The 16580-nt window shown below is 34.9% G+C and overlaps 3 protein-coding genes across 5 annotated transcripts; all 3 read left to right on the top strand.

The window, feature by feature from the left end:
• Positions 1-1100: 1100 nt before the first annotated feature.
• Positions 1101-4362, top strand: AIF (Apoptosis inducing factor). Its single transcript, XM_065351131.1, has 14 exons — positions 1101-1393; positions 1486-1571; positions 1631-1711; positions 1794-1848; positions 1937-2064; positions 2134-2267; positions 2341-2572; positions 2647-2776; positions 2840-3039; positions 3109-3249; positions 3324-3435; positions 3530-3693; positions 3782-3931; positions 4007-4362. The coding sequence occupies exons 1-14, from the start codon at positions 1297-1299 to the stop codon at positions 4091-4093; spliced, it is 1797 nt and encodes a 598-aa protein (XP_065207203.1). The 5' UTR covers positions 1101-1296; the 3' UTR covers positions 4094-4362.
• Positions 4363-5188: 826 nt separating this feature from the next.
• crm (cramped chromatin regulator) lies at positions 5189-9626 on the top strand. 3 transcript variants are annotated; one of them, XM_065351126.1, is made up of 17 exons: positions 5189-5507; positions 5670-5876; positions 5935-6198; positions 6259-6462; positions 6546-6736; positions 6808-7020; positions 7081-7273; positions 7353-7531; positions 7603-7779; positions 7855-7950; positions 8022-8162; positions 8236-8371; positions 8450-8563; positions 8640-8750; positions 8819-8910; positions 8997-9098; positions 9170-9626. In XM_065351126.1, the coding sequence occupies exons 2-17, from the start codon at positions 5675-5677 to the stop codon at positions 9275-9277; spliced, it is 2523 nt and encodes an 840-aa protein (XP_065207198.1). In that variant the 5' UTR covers positions 5189-5507; positions 5670-5674; the 3' UTR covers positions 9278-9626. The 3 variants fall into 3 exon arrangements, with proteins under 3 accessions (XP_065207198.1, XP_065207199.1, XP_065207196.1); XM_065351127.1 differs by having other exon boundaries at positions 5190-5507; positions 7087-7273; positions 8447-8563; XM_065351124.1 differs by having other exon boundaries at positions 5190-5507; positions 8447-8563.
• Positions 9627-10691: 1065 nt separating this feature from the next.
• Positions 10692-16304, top strand: LOC135836343 (zinc finger protein 62 homolog). Its single transcript, XM_065351120.1, has 4 exons — positions 10692-10844; positions 11451-11557; positions 11621-11827; positions 12206-16304. The coding sequence occupies exons 2-4, from the start codon at positions 11525-11527 to the stop codon at positions 16127-16129; spliced, it is 4164 nt and encodes a 1387-aa protein (XP_065207192.1). The 5' UTR covers positions 10692-10844; positions 11451-11524; the 3' UTR covers positions 16130-16304.
• The last annotated feature ends 276 nt before the right edge of the window (positions 16305-16580 follow it).

The following is a 16580-nucleotide window of genomic DNA, read 5'->3' as shown; positions in this document are numbered from 1 at the left end:
CTAATCAAAATGTCAATAAAATTTTTAAACGGAGCAAACGCCAGCTACACTTCATTAGAGGAATAGGTCCTGCAAAATGGCTGTCGTAATTTTAGTGTTCATGACGTCATAGCATAGATTTTCGTGATGTAAATAAACTTATTATCTTTCATTATTTTCATCTTGTGTTTTATTAGTATTTTCTCTTCATGTTTTTCAGCTAATTAAATAAATTAAGCTCGTAAGTCGTAGTAAACAATTTGTAAGATGGAACCAAGTTCAATAACGTGTGACCGCTGTGGTCATACATTTAAGCATAAAAAAAAACTTGATCAAGCATTTACAGCTCTGTATGAGTGAACAAAAAGATAGTAATGGTAACCGTAAGCGATAATAGGTACTTCAAAAAACCATGTAGGATGGGAAAAACTCATCATAGTCATCATAAGTTCTTGTCTTACTATGCTATTGAGCTATTGTCTTACAGAGATGAAAACCAGAAAAAATCGAAATCACATTTTATGTGCTGTCTGTAAATATCCGTCGGCTTCGATGAAACAACACCATTCGCACTTACATATCTAACGTACATCAAATTTCCACTCCTATTGAAACTTTGAATTTTGATTCTGAAAAAGGTACTTTTTGAATGGTACCTCATCATAGTCGTAAGTCAAAACGGAAAAAAAACAATACTCTTTTATCTAGCGTCTAGCGCTGCTGAAAAAGAGATGAGAGAAAAGCTTAATTGCCGATCAATCAATGCTAATTCGCAGACTGGATGATCATACGTATTGATTTAGCTTGTATAGAATGATATGATAAAGTTCAAAGTCTCAAATTTCTTTTCATCGTTTCATTGTTTTACTTTTACATATATGTTAACTACCTTTTACGAATCTAATACGATTTTTTTCCTTTTAATTTTAATAGAAAACCGAACCAAAATACTGTTTCTTTACTTATTCAAAATGTTATGAGCTGAAGATAATTGATAAAACTCTTCCACGAAGTGATAAAGGAGTGATGTCAAAGCTCTGCTTCGATTACATCTGTAGTTATGACGTCACTGACTATCCCTGGAAAGTAGGACCTATTCCTCTAATGAAGTGTAGCTGCAAACGCCGAATTATCATTCTGAGTTTTGAGGAAAAAGAACTCAAAAGATTTTCTTTTCGTTTTTCTTTTCTCTTCTTTATAAAATAGTTTCTTAATCGAAAGATTCTCATGAATCTTCATTTTAAATTTAGTATACATTGAACGTACGCTTTATGCGTAATTTTAGTGAATTGTCTTTACAAAAAACTTGTGTTCATTATGTATAATTTTCAACGCATAGTAACACATTCTCGGTGTTTTTTCTCCTCTAAACCACAATTTATCAAGCCAGTATTGAGTGTACAATTTATTAAAGGTATGTACTCTTGTCTATATCAATATCTATCAAAAACGGTTGATTTCGCTTTCGATTTATTCAGATTACACAATGTACCCGTGTGTTTCTAGATGCAAGCATAAATTCAAGATTGTTTCATAGAAGTTGTATAGCTTATCAGAAAGTTGAAAAATCTAAAGAATCTGGTTCCAGTCAAGTAAGTTGAAACGAAACACTTTTGTTTTTTTCTTGATGTTAATGATTTCGTTTTTACAGAACTCTGGTAATGATAGTTCAAAAACAAAATATTTTCTAATTTCTGCTGGTTCGTTATTGGTTGCTGGATCCTTGTACACTGTAAGTATTCCGCAAATAAAAAAAGATAATGACTTCATTGTTGAATACCACTGCTTGCTAACGTGTTATTTTGTTTCTCAAGATCTTATACACCGATATTTTTTCAAAAAGTGGAGAGAAGAAATCTGATTCTAAAAGTAATGATAATTTAGTATTCCTAGTTTTAAATGTGATCAATTGATCATTATTTGTGCTTAATCGTGTTTGAAATATTGCAAATTTCAGAGAAAATTGTGAAAATTCCATCAGATTCGAATAACATTCCTAAGAGAATACCTTACCTATTGATAGGCGGTGGCACTGCTTCATTTTCTGCTTTTCGAGCAATCAAGTCCAATGATCCGACTGCTAAGGTAGTGATTTTTCATTATGTTTTCGTCAGTTGAAGTAGTTGTGAAGTACAAATAACGTTATACTTCTAGGTTCTTGTGATCTCTAATGAACTTTATTATCCGTATATGAGAACACCTTTGTCGAAAGAGATCTGGTTTCAAGATGATAAAGATGATGTTTTAGAAAAATTGAATTTCAAGCAGTGGTATGGAGCTGAAAGAAGGTAACAATACACGTTTGAATATTAGATTGTCGAGATGAATTTTACCTACAGACGTTTCATTTTATTTTTACAGTTTGTTTTATGAGCCGGCAGATTTCTACATCAGCTGTGAGAAAATAACGGATGATCCTAAAGGTGGTATAGCTGTCGCTCGGGGATGGTCCGTTACCAAATTAGATCCTGGTAGTAAAAAAGCGTACTTAGACGATGGATCCGTCATCGAGTACGAGAAATGTTTATTAGCCACTGGAGTGCGGCCGAAAAACACACCAGCTTTTGAAAATGCTAAAGATATCGAAGATAAAGTACGTTATTTTTGGTAAAACGTATTTTTTGAAAAAAGATCACGATTTATTTACATTCTCATTTCTATTTCAAGGTAACATTATTCCGCACTGTAGATGATTTTAAAAAATTGTACAAAATTGTTACCAGTGGTCCCAAAACTATTGCTATCATCGGTGGAAGTTTCTTGGGAACAGAACTAGCTTGTGCTCTGTCTAAAGATGGTAAATATTGATTAATATGTGATCTTTTTCAATCGTGTGATTTAATTCTGGCAAATCTTTTAGGCACCTCTGGTATTAAAATTATTCAAGTGTATCCTGAGAAAGGAAATCTGGCCAAAGTACTGCCAGCCTATTTAAGTTCCTGGACGACAGAAAAAATTCGTGAACAAAAAATTGATGTTATCAACAACGCTGACGTAAGCGAAGCCACGCTTTCACCGAATAAGAAACAAGTGAAAATGAAGCTTACTGATGGCCGAGAGGTATAGATTTTTGGACCGATTTTCTATGAATATGACTTGAAATCCTTTTCAAACTCGATTTATTTTTAGATCGTCGCAGATCACGTCGTCGTTGCTGCTGGTTCTGAAGTGAATACGGAATTAGCCCAATCGTCTGGATTGGAAATCGATCCTGAATTAGGCGGTATTTTAGTCAATAGTGAACTTTGTGCTCGATCTAATGTCTATGCAGTACGTATTTGTGATTGTCTATTTATTATAAATGAATAGTTCCATTTTTTTAAAAAATATGTATTGTTTTTTAGGCTGGTGATTGCGCCTGCTTTTATGATGTTCAACTGGGTAGAAGACGAGTAGAGCACCACGACCACGCAATAGTTTCAGGACGTTTGGCTGGGGAAAACATGGTCGGAGCAGGTACATTTAGTTATTAATTATTGTTAATTGAATCACAAAGAAGAAGAGTGTATATTATACTTTAATTGATGACTTTTTCTCTTTTTTTTTCAAGGAAAAATTTACTCCCACCAATCTATGTTCTGGTCTGATTTGGGTCCTAAAATAACATTTGAAGCAATCGGTATCATTGATTCTACCCTTCCTACTGTTGCTATTTATGCGAAAAGTAAAGAAGATGAATCTAATAAAGATGCCCAAGAAAAGGACGAGAAAGATGTACGCAAACAAAGTTTCAGTTTACTCATTTGTTCAAGTACTTTCTTCGATGAATAAATTACAATACGAATCGTGATTTTGTTCGCAGAAAAAACCAGAAAACCCCAAGAATATTACTACTACTCTTCCTAGAGAAGGAGAAGATTACAGTAAAGGTGTAATCTTTTATTTAAAGAATGATTTAATCGTTGGGATTGTTTTGTGGAACATTTTCAATGGCATGCCTATCGCTCGACAAGTAAGCTAATTTCGTCCTATGAGATGAGTATCATAATTGTACATATATTTGCATTATCATGATGGATGTTTCTAGGTTCTCAAGGAAAGGAAAAAATTCGAAGATTTGAACGAAGTTGCGAAATTATTCAACATTCATTCGATGGATAAGAACGATTCGTAATGAGCTTAATATTTTATTTAGGACGGTACTTTTCGCATTGAAAAAGTTGTACAGTGAATAGATTTGTGTATTTTTGATTATAACTGCAATCTTTCATGTAGTTACAAATTTGTTAGCTTCTGCGAGGAAATTTTAAATTTTTAAGATGTGTAGTTATGTACATAAAACTCCACCTAAGTATTTGTTAATAATCGTACCAGTTTTCCAAGAACTGTTTATTTAAGTAATATCGTGAATGTATGCTGCAAATATATTCTGTTATTGCTGAATGACTTCTCATTTTGTGCATATTTTATGGTGATAGGTATACAGAAACTATCATCGTAAAACTAAACCTGATTTGGTGCTTTTGTGGATGCAAACAAAGGTCAGCACCACCCCACCTTTGATCAACCCACTGAACCAAATATTAACGAATCTATCCTTCTATTCAAATATAAAATTCAATTTCCCCAGTAACGAGAATAATTATTTTCATTTGCAATTTGAATTTGCATTGATTTATTCAAGTTTGACCATTTTGAGAGGTAAAACAACTCCGTTTGTTTAGGTTTGTGTTGACAAGTAAGCAAAATTTTAAGCAGTGTTGTCATGTTCTTTAAATTTTTTGTAGGTACCTAGACAACGCCAACTTTCAAGCTTATAATTGTTTTCATACAAGTAAAATTAATTTAAAATGGAAAAAACTAGAATTTGCAATTTTCCTTGTTAATGAGCACAGTTCTTCGATAAATAAATACAAGAGTTGAAAATGCAATATTGGTTATAGTCTACTTTTAGGTTTTCGTTCTGCGCCAACACCGCAAAAACTAAACATGGGATTCGTATTTTTTTCGTGCAATCAGTTTCTATTGAAATACATTAGAAGTCGTCGGCTAAGTGCGGAAGGGTGCCTCGTGCAAATCGTTACTTGATACCTGTGTAAAACTGCCTTTCCACACTGAGCGCCATCTATCAGTCCAAGTTCAAATCTAAAGGTATCTTCCGCGATGGGAAGGGTGCCTTGAGGTAACATAACTTTTGGTTTGAACATTTGGACTGATAGATGGTGCTCAGAGTGGAAAGACCGTTTTACACAGGTATCAAGTAACGAGTTGCACGAGGCACCCTTCCGCACTTAGCCGACGATTAGTGATATATGGCGCGATTTTACCTTTTACTTTATTTAATCATCGATTAATATCCCATGAAAGTTATTTTTGCGCCATAAGGCGAATTAATGTCTGATTCAAACCAGTGTTTCTATAATTTATTCAAAAATGTGGCGATTTCGTGGAAATAAAAATTGACAATTTTTGAAGGGTCAAAGAAGAAAAGTCTCCATTTAATTTGTATGCCAGTTGTGAAAATATTTGAAGATGATGCTCTCCACAATTATTTTCTGCGGTTAATTTTTCGATTTTGATTCAATCAAGTAAGTTTGCATTAGTTTTGAACTCGTCTGATCCAAATTTGAGACCTGGAATAGAAATGGTGGTGATAAGTTTATTGATTATGATCTAAAATACACACGATGAAATATTTTCATTGTCCTGATGATCTAATGGAAAAATATTTTCTCGTCTGTTTTCCTCAGTTAAAATGACTGCAGTTACCGAGAAACTTGGTAGTTTCAGTGCTGATAGTGATGTCAAACCAGAGGAAGAAGTTTTGGGGTCAGTTACACATGAAACACAATCGACTGAACGTCCTATTCAGTTGAGGACCAGTGCTCGTGTATCGAAAAAATTACGTCTCGATTTGCAAACTAACGCTGCTCCTGCACCAGTCGTAGAGAAAAAAGGTAACTTCTTAATTTTTGTAATTCTCAAAATTCGATTACTAAAATTTGTTCTTTGCAGAGACCAAACCAGAAGAGAAGGTTCCTGAACAGAAATCCAATACTGTTCGTCGAGTTCACGAATTGTGGTCGACGGAAGATAAGAATGCTTTTTTCGAAGCACTTAACGAGTATGGTAAAGATTTCGATGCTATACAAACGCACATGAATAATAAAAGGAAAAAGCGAGGAATCAATCATAGCATTTCGAAGAACAGAGATCAAGCTAGGCATTTTTACTACAGGACTTGGCATAAAATATCGAAATATTTGGAGTTTCCTCAAGGTATTTTCAACGCTATGAAATGGCGCGTTTTTCCTTATTTTAATTGCGCGTTTATTTCAGAGGTCAAAAAAGCAGTACGTGAGCAATATGGATTGATTAATTTTGGAGAATTTCGGAAAAAAGTTGGGTTCGTTTCGGAGAAGAATTCGGTCAAATTGAATGAATTAATTTATAGTGGCAGTACTCAGGTTCGAATTAAGGGTAAAACGCTACGTATCAAAACCCCTGTTTGCAGAGCCCTCAGAAAATTGAACCAGTTACAAGGTATGCATTTTTACCACGAGAGGAAATTACGATACGTTTATCAGTTTTCATATTGATTAATATGATGTTTTCTTGTTTCGTAGAAACCACCGCTGATGTCAAGCTTCCAACTCGCATTACTATCGAACTACGTCCACGTAATAAGGAATCGTGGTGTCGCGTCCAATCTTTGGCTATGAATCCAAGAGCACGAACTACGCTACCGTTGCCTCAACAATTGATTTCTCTGATAAATTATCTACAAAAAAAGTGGCAGTCACCTGAAGCTAAACTGGTAAGATTCATGCGTTAAAAAGTCGTGACGAAAAATAAATTCGGATTTACCCATCAATTTTTCATTCCTAGAAGGAAAAATCTACGCCTCACAATGCCGATAATAAACCAGAATCTGTCGATAGTGATGCTCCATTATTACGATTAGCACCCAAGCAAGGAATAAATATAGTAGCACCTTCGGTTCGTAGTGGAGAATTCATAACTAGCTCTCGTATCAGTTTGCTGGCTTATGAAGAGAAATTTGGTATAGAAGGACAAGCGATTTCAGAGAGTTTGAAACAAGTGAGTCTTCTTAATAACATTGAAATGAATTCGTACGGAGGGTAATCCTTTATGTAATAGTTACAGACCGCCAATAAAAGTGGCAAATCGAGTCGTAATGTGAAAAAACAACATGTAGAAGATGAAAAGTCTAAAGCCAAAGAAGAACCTGATACTCATACACAAACCTTAGCCCAAACCGATAAAGTTCTATCCGATAAAGATTTCGTATCTTCGACTGTGAATCAGCTTTTGTTATTGAACAGCGAACATGGTTCGTACTTCGCGTAGAAACATTTACTATTTCATTTCATCTTCATTTTTTTTCTAACGTTATCAATTTTTTTTAACAGATCAGTCAGCAAAAGACGGAGTTGATGAAAACGAATGGAACAGTCCAGTTAAAGATGATTTTGAACTTGATACTGAGATATCTGCTTCCGAAAATAAAGAAGAAATAATTGAAAGAGCGAAAGCCGGTTGGAATGCTAAAAACGCCGAAGCCATTAGAATTGGCGATTTGTACCTTATGGTTGGTGAAATAATCTAATTATGGTATTACGAATTGTTGTCGCAACTTTTTAAAATTTTCTATACTTATAGTTCGGCGTTGATTCTAAATTACAACTGGATTATTGGTGGGAAGATCCAATTGTTGATAAAGAGCAAAAAGCCACCGAATCCGTCGGTGAGTCATCTCATAACGAAGAGAAAAATAAACTTTCCGAATCTTTACGAAAACTTGTATCTATAGCGAAACTATATTTAACCAAAGACAAGGTAACTTAAATTCATATCATTTTACAAAAAGTTTCAACGTAATTCATCATGATTTATGTTTTTTTTTCTTTTCAGAATCAATGCACTTGTGGCCACATTTGTAAATCTAATAATAAAATTGTGAATGGCCGTAGCAGAGTTATAAATAAGCCCAAAGTCACGATAAATAATGTAAAGTAGCATATTTTAATGATGTTTTTTTATTGATGCATTTTTCTCATCTATATGGTTTCATTTTACAGAATGTATCGGAAAATGATAGATTATTGAACGTAACCACCGACACGACTCCTAAAAATCATATCACAAATGTTACCGTGAACAGAATTCATTCCAATTATGTTCCTTCCAGAGGAGTCAGCTCGTTTAAAGAACAACTTGATGTAAATTGCAGATTATAATAATGTATACTTCTCGAGCTCAAGGGAGAATTAATCTAAACGAATTTATTTTCAGTTACAATATTACAATCGGCGAAGGAGCGGTGATAAGCAACGTTCGTTGCCTTCTGTACCCAAAGTAACTATACAAGTCATTAAACCACCCAAAGAAGGCGATCGAGTAGAAGTCAGGGAAGAAAAGAACGATACTGGTATCTATCATATTTTCTTTAAGTGGTTTTTTCTTATCAAGTACTGATTATTTAATATGTAATCGTTTTTTTTAGAAGCTGAGAAAGATCATAGTGCAGATATAACCTCGAGAATCAATGTGAATAACACGATTAATAACAACTCTGTTTTTAGTCAGTTACCTCTATTTCCTGATAACATCAGCGATAAAGGTAAACGATTGTAATTTTTTTTTAAATTTTTATAATTAATTTATGATTTTAAATCATTTCTTCGTTTTATAAACAGACTTATTATTGCAAGACGAAGACACGAAATCAAGTTGTTCGACTATTACGAGATTCTTGAATCAAGCTCTACCAAAAGTTATACCTCAACCTATAGATCCAAACCCTGATGGTAACTTGAAATTTTTTTTTCTCGAATGATTCGTGTTCAGCTGAATTCAACTCTCGGTTCTTTTCTAGGTTTTGCAATTCCTTTGATTTCTCAAAGAATCGTCGATGATGTTGATTTGAATCAAAATACGAATGACAGAGCTTCGCCAACATTATCGATGGTAATTTTTCAACCTGTTGAAATACTTCATGTTCTCATTGTACACAAATTAACCTACATGTTTATTTAAAATACGTTCAATTTTAGGCTTCGAATTTTTCAATCGGCAGTCTTTTAGCCCAACTTGATAATCCGAAACCTTCGAGTGCACCTGTAACGCTTGATGAAGATACGAGGTTTTCCACCGATGTAAGTTCAATTTGTGATATGATTTCTCATCATTATGATTATTTACTGAATTGATTATGCTTTTTCGTCAGGTTGAAACTCAATTTCAACGCTTAATCAACGAAAGTAGCGTCGATTATACCGAAAAATTCGCCAGTATTGCAGCTCAAATGGCTTCTGAAAATAATAACAAAATTTAGTTTTCACATATTACCTAGATACAAACCAAGCTGTTTGTCACACTTCCATATTAAAATCCATCATGTTAGATTATTGATATTGACGAGATCGTAGATTGCTTGAGTTTGTTTTTTTTTCATTTTTTAGACTGATTAGTACCTGACAGTTTAATATTATTGTTGACTCTGAAAAGTTTACCTATTCTATATTCTATGTATACGTGTACCCGATGCTGTTGGCACTTGTTTACTCTCGATTGTTCTAATTCTCTCTTTTGTAATGTACATATATTTTTTTTACAGAGCTACTTACCTTTTTCTCTTAGTTTTACAATATAATTGTTTTGACGAATAAAGTTTCTTCAATTTATTTGTGATTTGAGTTTTTCTTTCATTTGTGGTAAAAGTCGAGGTACCTATTTGGACTGAGCCAATTGATTGTGAGATTAAGAAAACGACTAGCGAATTTACAATGTATGATCATTGATCATCGATCATGATTGAAATTTGATGATTGAAATTATGGGGTATTCTGGTCTCGACAGAACATCAAATCAAATCTTGACTGGTTGCTTATCTGAGGAATTGAATAATTTACATCATACATGTAAAATTAAAATGAGGAAACTTCTTTTCAAAAACTCGATGAACGTCAGGAAAATGTTATAAATTTTGCCAGTTTACTTACCTATTTCATTTTGAAAATTCAGAAAACTAACCCAACTCAAAATTCAGACACTTCCATATATTTTTCAGCATTCGTCGAATTCTTAAAAATCAGTGGATTTTAGTTTTGACATTTCAGGTAATTCCTTCAAATCTCAACATGACAGGCCTCAGTCTGAAGGACTTTATAAAGTCATTCTGTGTGTAAAACTTGGAAGATTATTCTCGAAGATTTTGATAATAAATGTAATTCAATTAGGAGATTTTCAAAAATTCATGGAGAAATTTCATCATAGGTGTTCTCGACCTATAGCGAAAAGCTCCATTTTTTGATTTTTTTCCCCTTTCAATTTCGACTTTTAAGTTTCAACTAATTCAAATTCAAATTGAAAATATCAATCGTCACTTCAGTTCAATCAAAGTTGATAAATTTGATTTGCTGAGTGAGATCAGTATTATTCATCCGACTTAATATGAATAATATAATGAATACGTTAAATTTAATTGTTGATGAAGAAAATTTCAAGTTTTTTTTTTCGTTTTTGCTTTTCCTTCATTCTTTTCTTATTTTTAGTTTTTCCCACATTCGAATTTTTCAAAAAATTGAAAAAAATTAAACTAATCACGTTCATCAAGAACAACCAATCAACGATCACATCCTTTATCACCTAAATTTTGATTGGTTCAATTCGAGTATTTGTTCAAAAAGAACCCACAAGATGTCAGCTAATTCGTCCAAAATTGAAAATTTTCCGATTTTGTTTTTCAAAACATGTAACACTGATCATTTTATTTTGATTAAAATAAAAAAATTGAGAATTTGTAGTAAAAAATGAAAGACGTCTGATTTCTTTTGATTTTTTCGAAATTTTATTGTTCGTGTAATGAAGTTAGTTAGATAGAAATGTAGGCGATTATTTGGGTAAGTAAAGAGAGTGTTCATATCATAGTCGTTTTCTATGCTTAAATTATTATATTGTGGAATTTTTTTTTCATAAACTACTTAATCAATAACGTGTGTGTATTTTTTACACCTCTCAGCAATTTTATTCGTTGTAAGAAATTTAATTACCGTCAAGTTTACGTAACTTGGACGAATTTCAACGAATTAAGAAGTATCGCTTTTCAAATCAAATACACCGGATACATTTTATTTTGATGTTGCAATTTTTAAAAAATTTTCATTAATTTAATTTTTTGAAAAATTGGAAAATCAATGAAGGAAATTTATGGCGAGTTTATATGCACGAAATTTGTTTAGTTTTTTCATGACGTCTTATGTCAAGCATGTTGAAGTATTCTGTGAGATTTTTAAAATTCTTTATTTCATTCATTTTTTTCATTTGTTGGAAAATTTTTACGATTTTGATTTAATTTTTAATTTTTATCATTTCAATCATTTAGAATTGGATTTTATTACTTTCAAGTCGATTTTCAGTCAGAGTTGTAAAATTTTTCCATACTCTTTGTTTATTATAGAAACATCAATTGATATTGTTCGTACGATTTATGTTTTATCTATTTTTAGACCTTACGAATCAACCTGCAACCGGTATAATATGAAGTCGAAAAATGGAAATTGAATAGTATAAATCATTTACTATGTATTCCGGCCAGAATTTGTTACAAAATTTTGTAAGTTTTGATCAGTATGCGAAGTATTTGCTCGATTTCTTGCTAAATTCGTTTTCATCGTAGAATGGAAGTAATCAGTACCAAGTACCGAAAATCAAGGTGGAAAGAGAAGACGACTACGAAAATCGTACTGATTCGGTAGAAGATACAGAAGACGATTTTCATTACCAAAATGACCACGATAACGTTACCTATAACGTTGAACCAGAACACGAATCAAATATTCCTGAAGAAGATGTACATAATTTATCAGCAACAGATAAATTGCAGGTACTTAATTAATTCTGTTTCGAGTTTGTTTTAAATGCTTGATCACGACTGAACAAAATTTCCAATTCGTTTGACTCATTTAATGTTGTTTTTTTTAAAACGTCATCGGTTTCTATTGTTTTTTTTTCTTTTTAGATCGTGTTGAAATGTAAATATTTGTTTATTATTGTTCAATGTTGCATTGAAGTATTGAATAACTTCAATTCTTGGTATTTCTTTCATAACGAGAAATTTTTAATATTTCGATTTTATGTTACCACGATTATTATGTCGAATAAGATTTTTTTCTTTTTATTATTTTACTTTCAAGAGAAAAAAATAGTACCGAATATGCGACCATTTATTTTATTTTATACGTATTTTCTTTTTCTGTTCTAGAATTTCTTCAAAACTGAAGGAATACGATTACCCCGTGGAACAGAAATCCTTATAGCGCCTGTGATGTCATCGAGTGGTGTACACGAAAACCACTTGAACCAGTCATCCCCCAACGAAACGCCTAACCTCGTTTCGCCGGTCGACTTCCCACCGTATATACCAGATGTAGAAGACGAATCGTTACCCTCGGCGCCAAAATTACAAAAAAACTACCCTTGTTCCTTATGCGATAAAGCCTTCAGTACGAAGCGTTTTCTGGAAACGCATATTCGTCTACATACCCTGGAATCGCTTCCGGAACACCAGCTGAGCTTGGAACGTGAACTCGGTCTGCATCGAGAATCCTTAAATATGTTACCTTCGACAGATACTTCATCGGGCGGCTCGTTCGCTTGTCCCGTTTGCGATAAAACCTTTAACATGAAACGTTACCTCTCGAATCATCTACGGTCCCATAATATGAAACTGGTGGAATCGGATCCGAATTTCAATGGCGAGTCGTATACCTGTAAACAGTGCCAAAAATCCTATACAAAGAAAGCCTCGTTTATCGCCCATATGAAGGCGCACGACGACAGACCGTTCAAATGTGAAATATGTAGTCGTCTGTTTCGCGAAGTGAACTCTTTAAACGTGCACCGTTCGTTACATTCCTCGAATTCGAAACATCAGTGCACCGTCTGCGGACTATATTTCAAGTTTCGATCTCAACTCAAGATACACGCGTGGACCCATAGTGATAACAAATTCACTTGTAAATTCTGCGCTAAAATTTTTCGTAATTATTTCTCGTGCAAGAGTCACGAAAATCATCATGTTAACGGCAAACAGTTCATATGTTCCTTCTGCGAGAAAACTTTCAAATACAAGGTCGCCCTTAAAACGCATTTACTAACCCATACAAGACCTTATAAATGCGACTCGTGTAATCGTACTTTCGACAACTCGGTCAAATTGCAAAACCACAAGAAAAACCATCTGTTCGAGAAATTCCAGTTGAATATTTCCGAAAGCGCCGGTGATCCTTTGGCTATGAACGGTGGCGATATGTTCGTCAAACTCGAGCCGAACGACGAGTACCCGAACAACAGCGACGATCTGCGACAGACTCCCCAAGCATTCGAACAATCCATCGATCCGCAGCAAATTGAATTTTTACCCGACTGCGGCCCTTATGACGAGTCAGCCAAAGCAGACACTGTGGTAGATGATTGTTTGGTCAAGAATTTACAATTACATTTCTTGGAAGGAGGTGGACCGGAAACGAACGATGGCAGAGATGGGGATATGGGAAATAACGGCGATAAATCCGACATGCCTCCGTACTCTTGTCAGCATTGTGACGTAAACTTCAACTTACTGGAAGAGTTTCAAGGTCATATGGCGTCCCACGAGGGTAAACTGGACATCAGCTGTAAGCATTGCGGCCAAATGTTCAAACGGTTTAAAAAATTGGAGAAGCATTTGCGTAAACACAACGAATACAAATGCGAAAGGTGTATCAAGAGTTTCGAAACCGAGGCCGAATTATTACAACATACAATTTACCATAAAGACGAATCTTTCAAATGCAACTATTGCGAAAGTATGTTTACCAATAAGTACACTTTGCAGTATCATATTAAGCGCCATTTGAAACGTTACCGTTGCAAGTACTGTCCGAAGAGTTTCGATAACGAGGGTCAACTCGAGGCTCACATCAACACCCATCAATCGGTGTACAAATGCGACTTCTGCGATAAAGATTTCAAGTTTAATTCGTTGCTAATGAATCATTTGAAGATACACACCAGACAATACAAATGCGACCAATGCGACAGATCGTTCGATAAGAGTATCACGCTGTCCAGACACCAGAGAAACGCCCACGCACCGGCTCCTTTCATTTGTCACGTCTGCGAACGCTCTTTCACCTACGAATCGACCTTCAATACGCATATGCGTAGCCATAATCGTCAATTCCAGTGCGTCTATTGTCTGCGTAGTTTCGACGACGAGCATTGCTACAAGAAACACGTACGACGCCACGAAATGAAGTACACCGAATTCAAATGCGAAAAATGCGACAAAAAGTTTAAATATTACTCGCAGCTGCAGGCTCATATCAAAAACCACGGTAACGTGTACCGTTGCGAAGAGTGCCAAATCGAACTAAAACATTGGAAGAGTTACGAGAAGCATAAAAGACTCTTGCACGGGTCTCAAGAAACGGACACTTCCGCAGATCAACAACCCGCTTCCGAAGAAACGTCCACCTCGACCACCGAACCTTCCACTTCGTCTGCGCCGGTTCAAAGTAAAGTTCACAAATGTCCCAAGTGCGCCAAACAATTCAAATACCATTCTCAGCTATTGCTGCATGTGAAAAACCACAAAAACGCTCATCGTTGCGATCGCTGCGAATTGGAATTCAAAAATTACCGAACTTACCAAAAACACGTACGAGTTGAGCACGAACAAACCCAAGAGTTCGCTTGCACCCATTGCGACGCGAAATTCAAGTACCAGAGTCAGCTTAGAAATCACGCCGAATCGCATAATCGTAAATACGCCTGCGATCAATGTGGCAAAACCTTCAATTCGAAGAAATACTTCGCCAGCCATCAACTTTCGCATACCGTCGATAGCCTGAAATGCGACTTCTGCGATAAACAGTTCAAATATTACTCTACTCTGAAGATACACTTGAAATCGCACCAAAAAGAGTGCACTTTCCAGTGCTTTCATTGCGATCGTGTATTCAAAAGTAAATGGAAAATACAACGTCACATCGAGACCGTACATTTACGCGATAAAAAAGCCTTGTTCATTTGCCAAACGTGCAACAAACAATTCAAATACCAGTCGCAGCTGAAATTACACGTTGCTCAGCACGAGAAAACTTACCCGTGTAAACTGTGCGATCGTTCGTTCAACAACCGACGTTTTTTCCTGTTCCATAAACAGAAGCACGCCAACACATCCACCTTAGCGTGCCCTCAATGCGGCAAAACATTCAAATACAATTCGCAACTACGTATTCATCTGAAATCGCACGCGAAAGGCACGAGTAGAGCTTACCGAACCCAATGCTCTTGGAACTGCAACCTATGCGGTAAAAGATTCAAGTTTCGGTCACTGCTTAAAAACCATATGATGATACACGAAGGAGTCAAACCCTACCAATGTGATTACTGCGGTAAACGATTCGCTTGGAAAAGCAGCCTGCAGATACACTCGTCTTTCGTACACAAACACAAAACACAGTTTTATTGCCAACCCTGCGACAGATACTTCTTCTACGAAAGTCAATACAAACAGCATATGTCCACTTGCCAATGGGATGTCTCGTTCAACTGCAAGTACTGCGACAAACAACTGAAATCTCGTAAAACCTACGACTTACATTTACTCAAACACGAAGGCACCAAACAATTCACTTGCGCTCATTGCGAAAAAGCGTTTTATACTAAACAAGTACTCCAGAACCATATTAAAACTCACCTCGAAAGAGAAACCAAAACGTGCCCGGTATGTAATCTACAATTCACCAGCGACTTTCGCTACAACAGCCACGTGCAAAACCATTACGACGAATTCACCTGCGATATTTGCAATAAAGTTTTCAAATGCAAGTATAAAATGAAAAGACACTTTATGACTATGCATCAGCCCAATTCAACCTATTCGTGTCAACTCTGCGGCAAATTATTCTTACGCGAAAGTGCCCTTATTAATCATCAAGCCGCGCACTTCGGAGCAGCCACCGCTGCCTCGGCAGATGATCAAAATATCAAAGCTGAACCGTACCAAGAGATTGACGATACGTACGATAAAGCTGTATCGGGAAATTATCTTCCAAACGTCGAACAGATCGATTGTAAACCGGATCTTTCCGAGTTGGGAATCCTAGTTCCAGAAGTGATTTACGAAAACCATTTTTAAACACGAGTATTACCGTTATTTTCTAAATTTATTTTAGGTCGTTGAAAATGTGTACAATTTTATTATTTTTATTCATAAGATTAATATGATTTATTTTTGATGCATTTTTTAATTTTTTCTTTCGATTTTTCGTAAATTAACTATTGTTGCAGAATTATATTTATTTGGTGTTTTATTCGTTTTTTTTTCATTTCAATTTTTTTTTCTGCACGATTTGAAAAATCGATCTTATTGGAATTAATTTGAACAAGAACTCGGATTCGGCTTTTGAAAATTTCCGAATGACGTCGTACGTTAATTTTTCTGCAATTTTTCATCGTGAGATTTTGTGTACTTTTTAAAACAAGTGAAATGTCTAGTTTTTTTGTCAAAATTAAGTACTGAAAAAAGTCTTGTTTTTTTTGTCAAAAATTTCGAACATCCTATGGTTTACTTTTTTTTTTTTTTTTTT

The sequence above is a fragment of the Planococcus citri genome, chromosome 2 (genome assembly GCF_950023065.1).
Source record: "Planococcus citri chromosome 2, ihPlaCitr1.1, whole genome shotgun sequence".
Lineage (NCBI taxonomy): Eukaryota > Metazoa > Arthropoda > Insecta > Hemiptera > Pseudococcidae > Planococcus > Planococcus citri.
The sequence above is the reverse complement of the archived record's forward strand: the minus strand, read 5'-3'. Positions and strand labels throughout refer to the sequence as shown.